The sequence below is a fragment of the Oncorhynchus masou genome, chromosome 10 (genome assembly GCF_036934945.1).
Source record: "Oncorhynchus masou masou isolate Uvic2021 chromosome 10, UVic_Omas_1.1, whole genome shotgun sequence".
Classification (NCBI taxonomy): Eukaryota; Metazoa; Chordata; class Actinopteri; order Salmoniformes; family Salmonidae; genus Oncorhynchus; species Oncorhynchus masou.
Genome location: NC_088221.1, coordinates 24,990,013 through 25,009,837, shown reverse-complemented (window position 1 = coordinate 25,009,837; position 19,825 = coordinate 24,990,013). Strand labels below are relative to the sequence as shown.

The 19,825-nt window shown below is 42.0% G+C and overlaps 3 protein-coding genes across 7 annotated transcripts; 2 read left to right on the top strand and 1 right to left on the bottom strand.

The window, feature by feature from the left end:
- Nucleotides 1–97: 97 nt before the first annotated feature.
- LOC135547383 (uncharacterized) lies at nucleotides 98–5,610 on the top strand. 2 transcript variants are annotated; one of them, XM_064976369.1, is made up of 11 exons: nucleotides 98–1,073; nucleotides 1,176–1,649; nucleotides 1,866–2,013; nucleotides 2,196–2,241; nucleotides 2,327–2,415; nucleotides 2,987–3,095; nucleotides 3,198–3,248; nucleotides 3,358–3,462; nucleotides 3,526–3,646; nucleotides 3,740–3,860; nucleotides 4,226–5,610. In XM_064976369.1, the coding sequence occupies exons 1-11, from the start codon at nucleotides 572–574 to the stop codon at nucleotides 4,374–4,376; spliced, it is 1,917 nt and encodes a 638-aa protein (XP_064832441.1). In that variant the 5' UTR covers nucleotides 98–571; the 3' UTR covers nucleotides 4,377–5,610. The 2 variants fall into 2 exon arrangements, with proteins under 2 accessions (XP_064832441.1, XP_064832440.1); XM_064976368.1 differs by having other exon boundaries at nucleotides 3,358–3,646.
- Nucleotides 5,611–5,703: 93 nt separating this feature from the next.
- LOC135547392 (inhibitor of growth protein 1-like) lies at nucleotides 5,704–8,926 on the top strand. Of its 2 annotated transcripts, XM_064976393.1 has the most exons (4): nucleotides 5,704–6,015; nucleotides 6,304–6,468; nucleotides 6,861–7,009; nucleotides 7,181–8,926. In XM_064976393.1, the coding sequence occupies exons 2-4, from the start codon at nucleotides 6,330–6,332 to the stop codon at nucleotides 7,814–7,816; spliced, it is 924 nt and encodes a 307-aa protein (XP_064832465.1). In that variant the 5' UTR covers nucleotides 5,704–6,015; nucleotides 6,304–6,329; the 3' UTR covers nucleotides 7,817–8,926. The 2 variants fall into 2 exon arrangements, with proteins under 2 accessions (XP_064832465.1, XP_064832466.1); XM_064976394.1 differs by lacking the exon at nucleotides 6,304–6,468.
- A 573-nt stretch (nucleotides 8,927–9,499) lies between these two features.
- LOC135547399 (ubiquitin-conjugating enzyme E2 A-like) lies at nucleotides 9,500–17,899 on the bottom strand. 3 transcript variants are annotated; one of them, XM_064976404.1, is made up of 7 exons: nucleotides 17,582–17,899; nucleotides 13,851–13,894; nucleotides 13,064–13,144; nucleotides 10,764–10,789; nucleotides 10,399–10,488; nucleotides 10,218–10,306; nucleotides 9,500–9,966 (listed from the first exon to the last, which is right to left on the bottom strand). In XM_064976404.1, the coding sequence occupies exons 1-7, from the start codon at nucleotides 17,603–17,605 to the stop codon at nucleotides 9,838–9,840; spliced, it is 483 nt and encodes a 160-aa protein (XP_064832476.1). In that variant the 5' UTR covers nucleotides 17,606–17,899; the 3' UTR covers nucleotides 9,500–9,837. The 3 variants fall into 3 exon arrangements, with proteins under 3 accessions (XP_064832476.1, XP_064832479.1, XP_064832478.1); XM_064976407.1 differs by lacking the exon at nucleotides 13,851–13,894 and having other exon boundaries at nucleotides 17,582–17,897; XM_064976406.1 differs by lacking the exons at nucleotides 13,851–13,894; nucleotides 17,582–17,899 and adding an exon at nucleotides 14,724–14,999.
- Between the last annotated feature and the right edge of the window lie 1,926 nt (nucleotides 17,900–19,825).

The following is a 19,825-nucleotide window of genomic DNA, read 5'->3' as shown; positions in this document are numbered from 1 at the left end:
TCATGCAAAATGGAAGTTGGATGGTTGTATTTTGCCTCAGTACTGTTGCGCTGACGATTATTGTAACACTTCTGTATCTAAACGAGGAAGGTATAGTAAAAACAACAAATACTGTACTTTAACATTACACCCCTGGCACTGTAATTGTATAAATCACAATAATCACTGAATTAATTTAGTTCCTTTAGGACCCAGCAGAGCTCCTCGGTGTCTATCCCTGTGATGTAGTACACATTCTGCCCCTGACGTTTGTGTTGTGGTGTACTGGTAGGGATCTATAATCATTCAGCTTTGCAGACTGTGGGACACACTAATCTCCATTATATGAAAGTGTATTGTCTGAAACTCAACATCAGGCTGCTGAATGTGCGCCTTCCATGTCTAGGTAAATTGTTACCTGGTATCAATCTCAGTCTGAATGTCGTGCTTCGAGGTTTGATGCAGGCTGTTGCTAGCTAGCTAGATAGCTAACGTTAGGACATTTCACTAGCAGAATTTCTAGCTAACTTTTTTTGGTTTTCAAACTTCTGCATGCTTTAAAATATCAATCACGTTGAACTCGCACCTAATTATGCTCGCCATTTCAACACGGGGCTTTCTGTGGTCGGATGTCGAGACCAGAACCCTGCTTAACATCTGGGGCGAGCAGGACATCCAGACAGCGTTGGATGGAAACTTCAGAAACAGTCATGTCTACCGCGACGTCGCCCGAAGGTTGGGAGAGATGGGGTTCGAAAGAACCCCGGAGCAGTGTAGGGTGCGAATCAAAAGCCTGAAAAGGCAGTTCCTCCTGGCCAAGGAGGGCAACCTGAGGAACAATGGACAATACCACAAGATCTGCAAATTCTACGATGCCATGGAGAGGATCCTGAGCAGCCGTCCCCAGATTGACCCCCAGGAGCTGCTAGACAGTGGGGCTGTGGGGGATGAGATCATGGATGGGACAGAGGAGGAAGAGGACACAGACCCTCCACAGCACCCATACCTGGAGAGCACAGGGGAATGCTCCTATCCAGAAACCCAAGTGAAGATGGAATACCCTCCCATCCCTATCCCTGTGACCGTGGGAAATGGTAAGTACCATTTATATGGCATGTTGTTACATTGTTATCATATTGTATGCAGATAATACCACAGTCACAGCCCTCAAAACCTTAATCCACATTCCTCCACAGGCACCACAGTCAGACAGACCAGCAGCAGCCAGTCAGCTAGTGGGCCCTCCTCCAGCCGACCCAAGCGGCCCAAGAAGCGGCACGCCGACCTGCCCCTGGACAGTCTGATGGAGCGATTCCTGGAGCAGAGTGCTGAGGCCGAGCAGAGGTTCTATCAGTTGGAGGAGCAGCGTCTGCAGGTCGAGGACCGGCGACGAGAGGCTGAACATGCCCGCGAGCTCCACATGCTCCAGGTGTTGGGACAGATGTTCTCCAGCATCGCAACCAGAAACCCTGTCGCCCCCGCAACCACAGCAATGCCGACTGCTCGGAATACCATGGAGTCTACCATGCAGCCCGGTGTGCCGATGTCCGCCTCCAGCCATATGATGCGTGGTCGTTCGTGTCACCTCCGAGTCCGCTCGCCCCAATCCCAGGCTGAGTGGCCCAGCTACCACACTCAGCCACAGTCCAACACAGGTTCTCAGACTTTAGGTATTCACTTCTCTCACTCAGTTGGCCTGTGTTTGAGCAATGGCCAGCCCTGGTGAGACTGCCTGTCGAAAAGCAGGTCAAACAGAACTGAATAATGCGGAAACAGATGCACAAAGATGTCTAAGCCTAAAAGCACACACAACACACAAGCAGCTAGTGCAGAGAAATAACACATTTTAAGGAGAACTCTGAATACTTCTCTCTTTTCTTTCTCAGTCATCGAGCGCTCCTTCTCCCTTGGGACAGCCGCACGCACAGGCATGGATGATATCCTTCCACTGGTGAAAAATATAGTCCCTCCATTGACATCTAAAAAGCACAAAGGCCAAGACGGGCGGATTGGGATTATTGGGGGATGTCAAGAGTAAGTCACCCAAGTGACCCAACCTAACTCCTCCATCAACTTTGATTTCTAAATGAAGGTTTTCTGCCTTATACCAATATTGTGTGAAGTAACCAAAGTAATTTACCATTTTTCTCTCCTCTTCTTTGTGTCCTTTCATTCCATCCACCCTTCCTTCTGACAATTGTTCTTGTCATGGTAAGGTATACAGGAGCTCCGTACTTTGCTGCTATTTCTGCATTGAAAGTGGTAAGCACAGAGTAGCTTTATTGGTTCTGTGTAATTTGTTCTCTGCTGGAGACATTGATATGATAAAACCTCTGTCACTTCTTAGGGGGCCGACCTGTCACATGTGTTCTGCACTAAAGACGCAGCGGTAGTGATCAAATCCTACAGTCCGGAGCTCATAGTTCATCCTGTGCTGTAAGTTACATCTTAAAAGCCAATGTATACACCTTCCTAATATTGAGTGGCACCCCCTTTTGCCCTTAGAACAGCCTCAATTCGCCTGGGCATGGACTCTACAAGGTGTCGAAAGCGTTCCACAGGAATGCTGGCCCATGTTGACTCCAATGCTTCCCACAGTTGTATCAAGTTGGCTGGATGTTCTTTGGGTGGTTGTCCATTCTTGATAGAGGGGAAACTGTTGAGTGTGAAACACCTAGCAACATTGCAGTTTTTGACACCCTCACACCGGTGTGCTTGGCACCTGCTACCACTTCAATATTTTGTCTTGCCCATTCATGTGAATGGCACACACACAATCCATGTCTTAATTGTGTCAAGGCTTAAAAATACTTATTTAGCCTGTCTCCCTCCTTAATCTATACTGATTGAAGTCGATTTAACAAGTGACCTCAATAAGGGATCATGGACTGACCAGGTGAATCCCGGTGAAAGCTATGTCATTGAAATGGCAGATGTTCCTAATGTTTTGTACAGTCAGTGTTTGTTAACAGTGTGTATATGATGTTGATGATAACTGTGTACATAGGGACAGCCCCAATGCAGTGGAGGAGATAGAGAAATGGCTCCCCAGACTCCATAGCCTGGTGGTGGGACCGGGGCTAGGCAGAGACGACAAGCTGCTGAAAAACGCCAAGGCACGTGGGACACTGAAAATATATATATATATATATGCAGTCAATTTTAGATTAGACAATCCACATGATATTACCAATGTTCTTATGAGTCTTTTTCTTTAGGAAGTAATTGAGAAGTCCAAAGCAAGAGATATCCCTATAGTTATTGATGCAGTAAGTACTGTACACAAAACCAATTTTTGCTTTGGTAGTAGATTTAAAAAAAAATTTTTTATATATATATTACAAGGATGTTCAGTGATTGTGTGTGTTTCACCAATAGGATGGGCTGTGGCTGGTTGCTCAGCAGCCATCAGTCATCCAAGGTTACCAGAAGGGCATCCTGACTCCCAACTACATGGAGTTCACCCGGTTGTATGAGGCTATGGTGAGTCTGCCAGTGCTAGCTCAGTGTGTGTGTTTGTTCATTATTAACCCTCTGTGTTTTCAGTACCATGAGCCTCTGGATAGCAGTGACCATCAGAGGAGTGCCATGGAGCTCAGTGTTGCCATGGGCAACCTGACCGTGGTGCTCAAGGGGGAGGAAGACCTAATCACCGACGGTAACAAGGGTTAGTGTTACAAACACACACAGCTACACTCAGTAAGTGCTACACTCACAAATATTCCTGTAAAAAATCTGACAGTGTTTCTGTGGTGTCCAGTGATCTTGTGCAGACAGGAGGGCAGCGGGCGGCGGTGTGGGGGGCAAGGAGACCTCCTATCTGGCTCTCTGGGAGTGCTGGCACACTGGGCATACACCTCCTCAGCAGACATGACCAAAAGGTACCATATTTATCTCATCATTTTGTCATTAAACACTGACACGACCAAAATGAATATAGCTTTATGATAACATATCATCGCTGTATGATGAAAAACCTCGTCATTCAATTTTCATGTATTGAAAGCAGTAACTTTCATCAATGTGCTCCAAACATTTGACTCTAGGACCAAGAACATTTATTCAAAATAGCTTCTGAAGTTTTGAAATAGTATGTTTTGTTAATTGTAAACGAAAGCAATTTTTTCCATTTCCTGAAATAAATAAAAAATGTTTTTGTAGCATATGTAACCTAGTTGGTCTAATTTTAAAGTGTATTCGTCATTAATCTAACTTATGTATTCTCCAATCTCTTCTTCTGCCTAAGTGTGAACCCATCAGTGGTGGCAGCTTTTGGGGCCTGTTCTCTGACCAGACAGTGTAACAAACAGGCCTTTCACAAACATGGCCGAGCCACCACCACCACAGACATGATCCAGGAGATCAGCTCTGCCTTCAAAAAACTATTTGAGAGCTGAGAACAGTCTATAGGAGCAGAGTCCAAGATAAAGTCACATACATATGTACTGTACATACACTATATATACAAAGGTGTGTGGACACCCCTTCAAATTAGTGAATTTGGCTATTTCAGCAACACCGTTGCTGACAGGTATATAAAATTGAGCACACAGCCAGGCAATCTCCATAGACCAACATTGGCAGTAGAATGGCCTTACTGAAGAGCGTGGCACCGTCATAGGATGCCACCCTCCCAACAAGTCGGTTCATCAAATTTCAGTTTGACGAACAGGTGTCCACATACTTTTGGTCTTGTAGTGTACTGTACATGTATACATAAAGTATTACATTCATGCACACGAACAACCCTTTCTTCCATGGGAATCCAACTATCAATGTAGCTAGTCTTTACCTCAGACAGAAAAGCTAAAGCCCAGGAAGTGAATCCGATAGCGCCTCTCGACAATGTGCCATTTAAAGGTAGTTTCCGATTGAGTAAACATTTGCATCGTTTTACCATGAATGCAATATTCACGAGAGCTGCATTGTTGACAACCCTCGATCGGATTGAGTTCATAAGAAATAATTCACACAAAAAAGAATGACTCCAACATATGAAACCACTTCTAGCATAGCTACAGGAAGATGTTTGGGAGTGCTCCACTTTTTTTTGCCCACGCTACAGAAGGCTATATCGGTTCGCTATAATGCGGACTAGTAAAACCCAGTGCGGTACTTTAGTGAAAAAACTAAATGAAAAAAATGCATTAATTAACTACTACTTCCCACTGGTATGACTCATAGTTTATTTGTGCTCAATAAGCTATAGACCTTGATTTTTTTTTTTAGATTGATGAATTAATTGTGGCTATGTTGTCTCTCATACACTGGACCCATTAAAACAAAAAATGACAATGCAATATCTCCTTTACACTGGAGTCTTATTTTCTTAGTGTCTCCTTTGCTATTCAAAAAAGTGTGAAACTTCATAATTAATTGGTCACATGAGGGTGAGCTGAGATTACACACCTTAATATCAGACTACCCAATGTACACACACTGTAACACACTGAGCAATACCTGGTGAAAGTCAGCGAATACAATTATTTAGAATCTGTGATTTGTTTCCAGACAGTTAATCATATTCCATAATGGCATTCCTGTCTTTACTGTCATCAATAATATAATCTAAGTGATTATGTGTTGTCTCCTGTTTTTGTCAACCACCCTATATTAAAATGTTGGAGTTCACTTATTTTGTATGTCTTTACTCTTCATCGGTCGCTTTTTCAGTCTTCTATCTCCCTAACAGTGTAGCAGAGAGTTGGTCTATAACGTATCAATGTCTGTCTTGCTCAAACAGTACGAACATGTGCAACTGTAACTAGCTAAATTGTAACATCAAGCATGGACCATTTTCACTGGATCTGCATCACTACTAATTAAATGTTTTAAAACGACTGCCTAAAGGATCTAAACTCACTAAAGGAAATTACCAATGGCAGATTTGTTTCTGACATGATGCGCATGCGCATACACATGTACAGTTCTCCACGTTGGACCAGACGCAATCAATACATAGTTGAGTTCCAAGATTCTCCAGTTGGATTGAATACATTGTATGAAGTTCATTAAACGGCAAATATAAAGTTGCTGGTGAGTAAGAATTGCTCGCCAGTTGCGTACCTTCATTTTCGTGTTCAGACAATAATTAGTTTGAAGGCTAACGTCACTGCTAGCTTAGCTGACGTTAGTTCGCTTCCAGGCTGTTAGCTCGTTTATGGGAAAGCTAGGTAAGCTAACAGTAGTAACGTTTAGCGTGTCAAAAGTAAGCTGAGGGAGTTTGCTAGATACATATTTTTTAAAGAAAAATTAAACGCATATCTGTAGGATTATGAGTTTCGGATGTTCTGTGTAACATATCTTTCATTTCGTTGTGGACAGCTTTGTGTGGACTTCGACAGAAGAACATGCTAAATCCGGCAAACGGTGACCCGGTCCACGTCGTTACAAATTATGTGGAAGAATATTTGGACCTGGTCGAATCACTACCATTCGACCTACAGAGGAGCGTGTCTCTTATGAAAGAAATTGACGCAAAATACCAAGGCAATTTGTTCACATTTCATCCACCGACTGTATACATACCTCTAATCATAATGTAGCTATCTTACGTTAGCCAGCGAAACTGTTAGCCCAGCTAACTTACGTTAGCTACAGTAACGTAGTAGGTAACAAGCACCTGGCTACTGCTGGCATTCAGCTGTACCAGCTTGTGTATGCATCAGTAATGTAGTTGGAATAGTAGATACCCTTTATTCACATTTTGACACTTAGTTATGAACTATATTTGTTCCAAAGTATGTACATGTATTTAGCTAGCTACAGTAAAACTATTGTTTACCTAATTAACTATTGTTTTTCACTTTACAAATGTGCCATGTTTGTTACATTAAAAAAACACATTATTTAACTAGGCTGGCATAATTTGTTTTTCTCAGATGTCCTGCAGGAGCTGGATGATGCTTATGAGCGCTACCGTCGGGAGTCCGACCCTCTCCAGCGGCGCAGAATGCAGCTGTCCATCCAGAGAGCTCTCATCAGTAGCCAGGAGCTAGGAGATGAGAAGATCCAGATTGCTGGGCAGATGGTGGGTAAACGTGGCTGGCTGCCTGTATACTTTGCTGAATTCCTGTCCAGCTTGAAAATAACAATAATATATAGATGAGGTAGTCCCACATTGGTCACTCTCCTTGACCAACCTATGTTACCCCACTGATCACAACCCACAGTATAAAAAATAAACCCTGTATTGTCCCAGGTGGAATTGGTGGAGAACCGTAGCCGGCAGGTGGACTGGCATTCTGAGCTCCTCCACACCTCCCAGGAGATCCCAGAGATCCATGTACCCACATCAACTGCTATGACGACAACTACAGCCTCCATGTCAACGTCAGCAGTGACAACCACACCGGGCAAAGTGGGTCACCACGACAAGAAGCGTGACGAGGCAACGCCAGGCTCAGTCGGTGGAGGGGAAAAGTCTGGCGGGAAACGTTCGCGGCGGCAGAAGAACGGAGAGAACCGGGAAAGCTATGGAGGCATGGATCATGGTGATGAGGCGGGCATGGGGGCAGCCAGGGAGAAGAGGGCCAAAATGTCATCGTCCAAGAAGAAGAAGAGGTCAAAGGGCAAATCAGAGAGGGAGGTGTCACCCCCAGACCTGCCCATCGACCCAGATGAGCCCACCTACTGCCTGTGTGAACAGGTGTCTTACGGCGAGATGATTGGCTGTGATAACGACGAGTGTCCCATTGAGTGGTTCCACTTCTCCTGTGTGGGGCTACATCACAAGCCCAAGGGGAAGTGGTTCTGCCCCAAATGCAGGGGTGAGAATGAGAAGATCATGGACAAGGCCCTGGAGAGGGTGAAGAAGGAGAGGGCCTACAACAGGTAGCTGCTCTACCTGGCCCAGTGAACATTGTTTGTGGTCATGTTAGTTTTGTTTTTTGTTATTGTATTTTCTACTCCCAATTAGTATCAATGCTGTTTGAAAATGAAGATTTGGGGCCTCCCTAGTGGCACTTCAGTTTAAGGCGTCACTACAGACCCGGGTTCAATCCCAGGCCGTGTCGTGACCGGGAGACCCATGAGGCGGCACACAATTGTCCCAGCGTCTCCGGGTTAGGGGAGGCTTTGGCCGGCCGGGATGTCCTTGTCCCATCGCTAGTTGTACGACACATTGGTGCGGCTGGCTTCCGGGTTAAGCAAGCAGTGTGGCTTGGCAGGGTTGTGTTTTGGAGGACGCATGGCTCTCGACCTTCGCCTCTCCCGAGTCTGTAACTACCAATTGAATATCAAAGTTGGAGAGAAAGGGTTAAAAAGTACAAATGAAGAATTAGAGGGACTTGTCATTTTAGTAAAGGCTGTACTGTAAGATGGACCTCCTAGTTCAGTACCACTGGTTTAGAGCAGATATGTAATACAGATTATTGTATCATAGCCACACCAATGATTGTTGACACTAGTGTATCATGCATGCAACCATACTAGCCATATTGTTCCATACGAACAAATAAAACATTTTAACCAAGATTGCGTACTGAAAGTCATTCTAGACATGTACTATATTACAAGGTGGCTTACAGATGAGTGCAATGTGCTTCCTATGTTGAATTGTCTTTGCATCATCTGTATTTACCATGGGATGTGACTGCTGTTTGTTGTAATAGGGCTGCTCTAGCAGCAAAAAAGTTGTTGACAGATGGTTAAATTGATTACTCATGTTTGACTGATGGCATGGTGCCTGTAGTTGTGAGGACAGTCACTTGTGACACCAGTAAAAAATGTTATTTAAATGCATCTTGGCCTGGAGCCCATTGTGTCTGGTCCAATAGTAGTATTCTTGAAGGCCTTGACATGTATATAATGAAATCCTTTGGTCCCTAGTCTGTGCTTACTGTGTCAAAAATAGCAAAGCAACAACTCATGTGTACACCATCATGCCATGTCTGCGATTAGTTTGATGTTTAAAGAGTTCCTTGCCAATAAACCATATTCTCATTAAGTTGGTGTCAAATGCCAATGCTGCAGAGGCATTAACTGATGAAAGTGTTCAGCTAATTTCTCAGCATTGCAAGAGATTACCGATTTCACAGTATTTACCAGATAGCGAAAGCTAAATATAGAAGTGATGGATGACTACGGTAGGGAGCACATGGTTAACCAGCCAAGAGAAACATTACTACTGTCATAGTAAAAGGTAGCTTTGACGACTTATTTGCAATTGCTGAAAAAGTGACGTGGTGAACAACCAGTGCAAAATCTGTACAATCAGGATGTATGTTCTATATACGAGTACTTACTGAATAGAGAACAAGAACACACTATCACTGTCATGCATGTAACAGAGCTCACAACACAGCAAAGACATGGGTTAAGCATGTGGGTCTAGTTCTGAATCAGGTTGTTTAAGGATGAACACACACAACAATTTTCCAAAGAAAGCTAATGAGCTTGATAGCTCAGATGCTGCTTTGTAAAGTGAGATTATGTATTAAATGGTAAGGGGAGCAGACCAAAGAAATGACCTACAAGCAGGTTAACATGATTAATTGATATTTCTTCCAAACATTACACATCAGTCCAACTAATTTATTTCAGTGTGGGAAGGGAGGCGGCAAGTAATTGACGTCCAAAAATTGTCCTCAATTGAAGACTGTGGCGACAAAAACAAGATTCAGCACATAAGTCCCCTGATAAGCCAAAACAGGAGAGAGACATAGAAAAAATAACAAAAACTCCACTCCAAGCGTGTTAGGAAAAAAAATGTTCAACAAGGGACAGGTAAAGTGCATAAATATGTCAAATTAAAATGGAGGAAGAAACAAAAAATCTAAATTAAGATGTACTACTCAAACTCGCATCACACACAGCTCAGCGCTGGTGATAGAGAAAGCCAGAAGGGAGAGGATGTGGTCAACTGTCCCTCCAGCTCTGTTCTACAATGGCCGACACGCGCTTCTCATACTCCCTCTTGTTTTCTTGGTAAAGCTGGGCCGCCTGACTGTTGGCTGGGCTGTTGGGGTTTGGTTCGTCTAGCAGAGACTGGAAGAAGGGAAGGGAGCAAGGTGATGAATAATGAGCCAACTGAGTAGACGAGACAGGCTTTCTACAGCACAGAGATCAAGACACAAAAGTGGGCATGCACCATGACACTTCAGGATGTTCAGTATGGGAAGTCTAACATCTGTTGTGTTTTATAATCTCTACTGTCACAGTAGGACTAAATGTTGACAGGGAAGGGAGGATACATGGCATATAAAATGTATTATGGAAAACAAGATATATTTGCCTACCTGAATAGAGGTAAGAATGGATGACACATCATAGGTTGGACTCCATCGATTCTGCAGAATGTCTAGACATATACTGCCATCTGCATACACTGTAAATAAAATGGAAGGGTTAAAATACCATTAACCTTTGCAGTACTAACCATAATCAGGCTGTTTTGCTATTGTCGTTGTGACAACATACCATTTGGATGAAACATCTTTGACACAAATCGTACTGTGGGGGGTTTGTTAGGGTATTCTTCTGTGAACTCAACAGTAAGCTTAAATGTGCCTGGAACATAAAAGATGGGGAGGAAAGAAGAATTAGAACCATGGCTCTAGTTCATATCACTCATACTATCATGCAACAAAGAATGTAAGAAAATGTAGCATTTACAGGTGTTGTATTATCTGTAACACTGCCGGTAGATAAAACAGGAAGTTGATGATTGACTGCTTTAGCCTACTTTATGTGAAATTGATCAAATCAACAATTACGTCACACACAACCCGTAGCTCCGTAGAGTATGCAAACATAAAGAATGGGGTACACAGTGCTGTACTCACCATCCTCAAAAGGTGTCCCTTCTGGGCTGTAAAGAAAAATATGTTTAAACGTTTTCTCTGTATGTGTGAAAAATGTGTCATTTCCCCGTAAATAGGTTAACAGATGAAGGAGGAACATTGTGATGAGCAGATGAATCACTTCACATTTTTGGTATCATTGGCCCAGAAAGGTATTGAAATTACCTTGATCTCACAGAATTACCAATAACTACGCTGACCAGCTGGCGAGTGTCTACAATGACATGTTCAACTTCTCCCTGATCCAGTCAGTAATACCTACACGTTAAGACCACCATAGTCCCTGTACCCAAGAATGCCAAGGTAACTATCGCCCCACAGCACTCACATCTGTAGCCATGAAATCCCTTGAAAAGCTGGTAATGGCTCACATCAACACCATCACCCTAGTCACCCTGGACCCCTTCAAATCTGCATACCGCCCAAACAGATCCACAGATGATGCAATCTCTATTGCACTCCACACTAGAGGTGGACCGATTATTCGGCATGGCCGATTAATTGGGGCTGATTTCAAGTTTTCATAACAATCGGTAATCAGCAATTTTGGACACCGATTATGGCCGATTACATTGCACTCCACAAAGAAACTGCGTGGCAAGCTGACCACCTGTTACGCGAGTGCAGTGTCAAAAGGACCTTGGGGCTGCAATGAGCCACGGTAAGTTGCTAGCTAGCATTAAACTTATCTTATAAAAAACAATAAATCTTCACATAATCACTAGTTAACCTAGTAATATCATCAACCATGTGTAGTTAACTAGCTTGTCCTGCGTTGCATATAATCAATGCGGTGCATGTTCATTTATCATCGAATCACAGCCTACTTCAACTTTGCCAAACGGGTGATTTAACAAAAGCTCATTCCCAAAAAAAGCACATTCGTTGCACAAATGTACCTAACCATAAACAGCAATTCATTTCGTAAAATCAATACACAAGTATATATTTTTAAACCTGCATATTTAGTTAAAATAAATGCATGTTTGAAGGCAATATTAACAAGGAAAATTGTGTCACTTCTCTTGCATTCAATGCGAGCAGAGTCAGGGTATATGTAACAGTTTGGCCGCCTGGCTCGTTGCGAACTGTGCTTCTTCCTAACAAAGACCGTAATTCATTTGCCAGAATTTTACATGATTATGACATAACATCAAAAGTTGTGCAATGTAACAGCATATTTAGACTTAGGGTTGCCACCCGTTCGACAAAATACGGATTGGTTTCTTATTACACTGAAAGAATAAAACGCTTTGTTTTCAAAATTTTAGTTTCCGGATTTGACTATGTTAAATGACCAAAGGCTCATATTTCTGTGTGTTTATTATAATTAGGTCTATGATTTGATATTTTATAGAGCAATCTGAGCGGTGGTAGGCAGCAGTAGGCTCGTAAGCATTCATTCAAACAGCACTTTCCTGCGTTTGCCTGCAGCTCTTAGCAATGCTTGAAGCACAGCGCTGTTTATGAATTCAAGCCGATCAACTGCCGAGATTAGGTTGTCAATACTAAAGTGCCAATAAGAACATCCAACAGTCAAAGGTATATGAAATACAAATGGTAGAGAGAGAAATAGTCGACGCGTCATAATTCCTATAATAACTACAACCTAAAACTTCTTAACTGTGAATATTGAAGAACTGTGAATATTGAACCACCAGCTTTCACATGTTCTCATGTTCTGAGCAAGGAACTTAAACGTTAGCTTTTTTTCCTCTACATGGCACATATTGCACTTTTATTTTTACTTTTTACTTTCTTCTCGTTGCATTATTTATTTGAGACTAAATATAATTTATGTATTTTATTAAGTTAAAATAAAAGGGTTCATTGTTCATTCAGTATTATTGTAATTGTCATTATTACAAATATATATAAAAATCGCCCGATTAGTCGGTATCTGCTTTTTTGGTCCACCAATCGGCATTGAAAAATCATAATCGGTTGACCTCTAGTATAGAGGTCCTGGATGACAGGAAGTTTAGCCCCACTGGGCCGTTTGCACTACCCTCTGTAGTGTCTCAATTTTTATTACTATTTACTTTTTAACTCCGCATTGTTGGGAATGGGCTCATAAGTACTTCACGGTAAAGTCTACGCCTGTTGTTTTTGGCGCATGTGACCAATAAAATATGATTTGAAACTACCAAGACAGAAGGCTGTTTCTGAACCATAACTCTGCAATATTTGCTGCCAGAGCATGGGGTTCTAAATAATATCGCACAGAAAATCTGTGACAGTCTGAATGTGCACCTTTGACCGCTTGCGCTTCGCCAGCTTACCCGAATATGACTGCATTCCACACCATTATGTTGTTTTCAGAAGGGGCACCACTGACGCCAGCCGGAGGGTCTTCTTGTAACCTATGGGGCCCGAGAAAAAGAACTTTAGTTCCGTTTCAAAATTGCTTGCTACCTAGCTAATATATACTTATTAACCCTATTTTCAAACTGATAGTTATTTTACAAATCGACACATTACTGAACTCACTCTTGCAATATTATCAACCAATGCAGAAGCCCATAAAAGTGTTAATGCTACTTAGCTAGCTCAACGTACTACCCTGTACAGTAGGTGGTGGTTCCACACCTTATGAGTGTGGTCTGCCAATAAACCTCAAAGAAGGGACGTAAAGTGGGAAGATGGCGGAAGTGGATGCAGAGTTTGAATCAAGCAGCACGTTGAGCAAATTTGGTTGAAGACAAATGTTCCGAATGGACAACAGTAGTATTGAAAACTGGAACAAAAAGGAAATTGTCTAAAATTGGATTGGAGGATAAGTGTATGAATGATAATGAATCGCTTCTTGTTGGGATGCGTTTGTTGAGCAAGGATGCATATGTGAGAAACCCATTTGAGGTGTCAAATGGTGAAGTACACGCTTGGAAAAGTCTGAGTGTGACCAGTAGTGGTTTTATTTTGATTCATTGTATTTCTGAAGAGTAGAGGAAGATTGCTGTGGGCCTAAAAGAAATCCGGACAACAGAATTTGTGTGTTCTGAACTTCGCAGTAGAGCACCTGTCAACCAAGTCATCTCAGGGGTGACGACGGATGTTCAAGTGGAATACCTGAATTGAATTCCTGGTGTGGTTGATGCACAGCGTCTGATCCCCTGGGTGAACAAGAAGAATGTCTGTCGGGCCTGTTGTTTTTTGATAAAGAGCAATTACCTACGCATGTGAAGCTTGGTTACGTAAGATACGCAGTAAGAGCTTTCACCTGAGTGTAAGGATGTAAAAGATTTGGCCATTTTTCAAGTGTTTGGACTTAAGGCTCGACATCTGAAAACTTGCATGGGGTACTGGCACCGGAAGACCCGCACTCACCAGGTTCCCCTTGAGCCTGTGTAGGGAACAGATCTGTTTGGGTTTTTTTTTAACCAAAAATGTTTTCATTTTCTTTTGGTAGTTTGTTCACTTTTGGGGGGGGAACCCTATTTCCACCCCGCATTGTGGCGAGATGCACATTCAATTGTGTTCGCCAATATACCATAGAAGAAACTAAACGTCAGTCACAAACCGTAACGGTTAACGTTATGCATTCAAGCACGGGACATCGCAAAACCAACCTGAGTAATCTTATGACGTATTGTTAATCTAACCCAGTTTCACTTGCGAGTGAGCTATGGTGACTCGCATTGGGAGAGCAAGTTGTTTTCTTCGCTAGCTAATCTGTAGCCAAGTATTGGCTGGCAAGCTAAATAATTAACGGAACTGACTGTTTTAGAGTTCGACGACTTTCTCGGCATGAGCTATTTTCAAACTCAACATTACACATTTGAGAATTGTAAACTAGGTAAACCCCAAAATGTCAGGAAACAGACGGCTGTGTGACTTGCTAGTTAACGTTTGCTAGCTTGCTTGGTAACCTTCGCTGACTAGCTTTGCTAGTTAGCTTCTTCAGACATCAATAACACCATCCGTGAAAAATGTTCATCTCACCGTTTAAAATCTCTCATCAATCGTCTTCTTGCCGGAGTAGACATCGTAAACTAAATATATAACAGTAACACAAATGTACTGCTTTATTTACAACAGAAGTGTTTATAATATAGCTAGTTAATGTTGGGTTTACAACAACATTCAGCTCTCTTTTTTCCCGCTGCCGCCTCGGTGAAACGATATCCTCCGAGTCCTACCCTAGCCGCTGGTAAGTGGGATATTAGGCGATACCACTTCAGCTAATAGGGGACGTCTTCGTTTCCGTAGTCTTCTAAAGAAAACCGAGACGTACAATAATTTAGGTTTTAATATCATTTTGCTTTATTGTATTACATTTGTATTGATAAACGATTTAATACGTATCTATTGACTTAGTCTCACCTTATGTTTTATTTGAGACCGTGTTTGACGGGGGGCGTGGTTACAGGGACGTAGCATTTGTAAGGTTAGGTAAAAAATAAACTCCAGCTATGAACCTCGGTCTTGGAGACAGGTGACAAACGGGTGTTCGCACAGGTGAAATAGTGGGCATTTTCCAGATACAAAGGGAGCGGAGAGGAATACCATATTCATTAAGTTTACCCAGTACTAGGACATTTTTGCAAAAATCATTCGTAGCCTCAGGCAGGAGGCTGAGCCTCGGCAGCAAGTGGATCTTCCAACAAGGCAATAACCCCAAGCACACATTAACATCTACAATGAAATAATAATTGACCACAAAATCAACAGTTTGCAATGCCCGTCTGTCTCTGGACTTCGAACCCCATTCAAAACCTGGGGTTTGAAATGAAGAGGGCAGTCCAAAAAGGGAGACAATGTATATCAAAGATCTGGAAAGATTCTGTATGGAGGAATGGTCAAAGAGCCCTCCCAATGTGTTCTCCAATCTCATATTTTCTTCTAGAAAAAGGCTGTGTCGGTCTATCCTCACAAGGTAAGGTATTGAAAACAGGTGTCAATTTTAACCCCTATAATTCTGAAACAAATATTACTTGTTAAATAAAATTTATTTTAATAAAAATTGGTTTCTTCTATAGAAATACACTACCAGTCAAACGTTTTAGAACACCTACTCATTCAAGGGTTTTTATTTATTTTTACTATTTTATACATTGTAGAATAATAGTGAAGACATCAAAGCTATGAAATAACACATGGAATCATGTAGTAACCAAAAAAGTGTTAAACAAATCCAAATATATTTTATATTTGAGATTCTTCAAATAGCCACCCATTGCCGTGATGACAGCTTTGCACACTCTTGGCATTCTCTCAACCAGCTTCACCTGGAATGCTTTTCCAATAGTCTTGAAGGAGTTCCCACATATGCTGAGCACTTGTTGGCTGCTTTTACTTCACTCTGCGGTCCGACTCACCACAAACCAACTAAATTTGGTTGACGTCGGGGGATTGTGGAGGCCAGGTCATCTGATGCAACACTCCATCACGCTCCTTCTTCGTAAAATAGCTCTTACACAGCCCGGAAATGTTTTGGGTCATTGTCCTGTTGAAAAACAAATGATAGTCCCACTAAGCCCAAACCAGATGGGATGCTGTATCACTGCAGAATGCTGTGGTAGCCATGCTGATTAAGTGTGCATTGAATTCTAAATAAATCACAGTGTCACCAGCAAAGCACCCCCACACCATAACACCTCCTCCTCCATGCTTTACAGTGGGAAATACACATGCAGAGATCATCCGTTCACCCACACCGCGTCTCACAAAGACATGGCGGTTGGAACCAAAAATCTCCAATTTGGACTTCAGACCAAAGGACAAATTTCCACCGGTCTAATGTCCATTGCTCGTGTTTCTTGGCCCAAGCAAGTCTTTTCTTATTGGTGTCCTTCAGTAGTGGTTTCGTTGCAACAATTCGACCATGACGGCCTGATGCACACAGTCTCCTCTGAACAGCTGATGTTGATGTGTCTGTTACTTGAACTCTGTGAAGCATTTGTTTGGGCTGCAATTTCTGAGGCTGGTAACTCTAATGAACTTCTCCTCTGCAACAGAGGCAACTCTGGGTCTTCCATTCCTGTGGCGGTCCTCATGAGAGCCAGTTTCATCATAGGACTTGATGGTGTTTGCGACTGCACTTGAAGAAATGTTCAAAGCTTTTGAAATGTTCTGTATTGACTGACCATGACTTAAAGTAACGGACTGTTGTTTCTCTTTGCTTATTTGAGCTTTTCTTGCCATAACATGGACTTGGTCTTCTACCAAATACAACTGATTGGCTCAAACACATTAAGAAGGAAAGAAATTCCACAAATTAACAAGACACATCTGTTAATTGAAATGCATTGCAGGTGACTAGCTCATGAAGCTGGTTGAGAGAATGCAAAGCGTGTGCAAAGCTGTCATCAAGGCAAAGGGTGGCTAATTGAAGAATCTCAAATATAAAATATATTTTGATTTGTTTCACACTTTTTTGGTATACATGATTCCATATGTGCTATTTCATAATTGCGATGTCTTCACTATTACTCTACAATGTAGAAAATAGTAAAAATAAAGAAAAATCCTTGAATGTGTAGGTGTTCTAATACTTCAGACGGGTAGTGTAGGACATGCCTCTCACCAAATGGCAGAATGTCAACGTTCCTTCCTGTCCTAGACTTACATTTTTTGTATATTACCTTTATTTAACTAGGCAAGTCAGTTTTTCCCTGATCATTCTACACACAATACCCCATCATGACAAAGCAAAAACTGGTATTTAGACATTTTTACAAAACAACTGAAATATCACATTTACAGTACTCAGCCCCTTAACTCAGTACTTTGTTGAAGCACCTTTGGCAGCGATTACAGCCTTGTGTTTTCTTGAGTATGGCGCTACAAGCTTGGATCACCTGTATTTGAGGAGTTTCTCCCATTCTTCTCTGCAGATCCTCTTAATTAAGCTCTGTCGGTTGGATGGGGAGCGTCACTGCACCGCTATTTTCAGGTCTCTCCAGAAAGGTTCAATCGGGTTCAAGTCCAGGCTCTGGCTGGGCCACTCAAGGACATTCAGATACTTGACCCGAAGCCACTCCTGCGTTGTCTTGGTGTTGAAGGATTTTTATCAGTAATGACTAAATAATGTATACATTTAACGTAGAATTAGAACTAATATAATTATATCCTGTCTGATAAAGAATGGTTCTACATAGGCAAAGAGGAAGTGTTAACAGACAAATTGTGACAGACAACTTGTGACCACTGTGAAACCGATAACAGGAAGAAAGTCTCCCCACCCAATGCGGGGAGAAACCGTTAGGCTTGCAGTAGATTATGTAACTTGTGGTAGCATATGATAAGCAATATGTGTGTGTTGGAATGGACTTTTGAAAGCAGCTATGTCCTTGTCGGAAAGGAGGGACATTTAGGACGCTATGATGCTATGTGTGATATATAAACTAATGTACATGGTGTTTTGAGCAGAGCTCGAGAATAAACGCTATTGATTAATTTTGGTGGCTGGTCTCTGTCCATTGTATGCAAATAAGAACCTTACAAATCCTTAGAAACTGACAGAGTATTTTAATTGAATTGGTTCATGAACACATAGTTACTAAATTCATCTAACACTTGGTTGTGTGCTTAGGGTCATTGTCCTGCTGGAAGGTGAACCTTCGCCCCAGTCTGAGGTCCTGAGCTCTCTGAATCAGGTTTTCATTAAGGATCTCAATGTACTTTGCTCCATTCATCTTTCTCTCAATCCTAACTAGTCTCCCAGTCCCTGCCGCTGAAAACCACCACCATGCTTCACCGTAGGGATGGTGCCAGGTTTCCTCCAATCTTTGTTTCTTCAGACCAGAGAATCTTGTTTCTCATGGTCTGAGAGTCCTTTAGGTGCCTTTTGGCAAACTCCAAGCAGGCTTTCATATGCCTTTTACTGAGGAGTGGCGTCCGTCTGGCCACTCTACCATAAAGGCCTGATTGCTGGAGTGCTGCAGAGATGATTGTGCTTCTGAAAGGTTCTTCCATCTCTACAGAGAAACTATTGAGCTCTGTCAGAGTGACAATCAGGTTCTTGGTCGCCTCACTGACCAAGGCCCTTCTGCTCTATGGCTGAGTTTGGCCAGGCAGCCAGCTCTAGAAAGAGTTTTGGTGGTTCCAAACTTATTCGATTTAAGAATTATGGAGGCCACTGTGTTCTTGGGGTCCTTCAATGCTGCAGAAATGTTTTGGTACCCTTCCCCAGATCTGTGCCTCGACACAATCCTATCTCACACCTCTATGGACAATTCCTTCAACCTCATATCTTGGTTTTTGCTCTGACATGCACTGTCAACTGTGGGACCTTATATAGACAGGTGTATTTCTTTGAATTTACCACAGGTGGACTCCAATTACGTTGTAGAAACATCTCAAGGATGATCAATGGAAACAGGATGCACCTGAGCTCAATTTTGAGTCTCATAGCAAAGGGCCTGAATAGTTATGTAAATAAGGTATTTTTTTAATATTTTTTTTTAAATTAGCAAAAACATATATATATATTTGCTTTGTCATGGTGTGTAGATTAATGAGGATTTTTATTTTATTTATTTAATCCATTTTAGAATAAGGCTGTAACATAAGTAGAAAAAGTCAAGGGGTCTGAATACTTTCCGAATGCACTGTAATCTACATGAATGCAGTCGCCACTTCATTAAAGCCTTTAGATGCAGTTTAACATAGTGCACTTTGTTTTATCAAGTGTGACAGATGTTTTACTCATCACTGCTCGCTCTATCAGAAAGTAGAGCTTTGACCTCACATAGGTTGAAACACTACATTTTATTCATTTATAAACTCTCACATTACCTGACATCTTTGCTTATCCATAGATGTAAGAGTTACCATACCCAATCACAATGATGACTACCTCTGGATATTCCGTCTGTTGCTACACACTTAAAAAAAACTGCTTTTACACTGAACAAAAATATAAATGCAACATGCAACAATTTCATAGATTTTACCGAATTATATAAGGAAAACTGTCAATTGAAATATATTCATTAGGTCCTAATCTATGGATTTCACATGACTGGGAATACAGATATGTAAATCACAGAGACCTTAAAAAAAGGTATGGGTGTAGATCAGAAAACCAGTCAGTATCTGGT

What these genes read in the sequence shown, in the direction of transcription:
- LOC135547383 (XM_064976368.1), top strand. Translation starts at nt 572, where the DNA reads ATGCTCGCCATTTCAACACGGGGCTTTCTGTGGTCGGATGTCGAGACC. An exon ending in CACAGGTTCTCAGACTTTAG is followed by an intron (nt 1,650 to 1,865) that starts GTATTCACTTCT and finishes TTTCTTTCTCAG; the next exon opens with TCATCGAGCGCTCCTTCTCC. An exon ending in CTATTTCTGCATTGAAAGTG is followed by an intron (nt 2,242 to 2,326) that starts GTAAGCACAGAG and finishes GTCACTTCTTAG; the next exon opens with GGGGCCGACCTGTCACATGT.
- LOC135547392 (XM_064976393.1), top strand. Translation starts at nt 6,330, where the DNA reads ATGCTAAATCCGGCAAACGGTGACCCGGTCCACGTCGTTACAAATTAT. An exon ending in AATTGACGCAAAATACCAAG is followed by an intron (nt 6,469 to 6,860) that starts GCAATTTGTTCA and finishes TGTTTTTCTCAG; the next exon opens with ATGTCCTGCAGGAGCTGGAT. An exon ending in TCCAGATTGCTGGGCAGATG is followed by an intron (nt 7,010 to 7,180) that starts GTGGGTAAACGT and finishes GTATTGTCCCAG; the next exon opens with GTGGAATTGGTGGAGAACCG.
- LOC135547399 (XM_064976404.1), bottom strand. Translation starts at nt 17,605, where the DNA reads ATGGGAGAAACTCCTCAAATACAG. An exon ending in AGGGACACCTTTTGAGGATG is followed by an intron (nt 10,489 to 10,763) that starts GTGAGTACAGCA and finishes TTTATGTTCCAG; the next exon opens with GCACATTTAAGCTTACTGTT. An exon ending in AAAGATGTTTCATCCAAATG is followed by an intron (nt 10,307 to 10,398) that starts GTATGTTGTCAC and finishes TTTTATTTACAG; the next exon opens with TGTATGCAGATGGCAGTATA.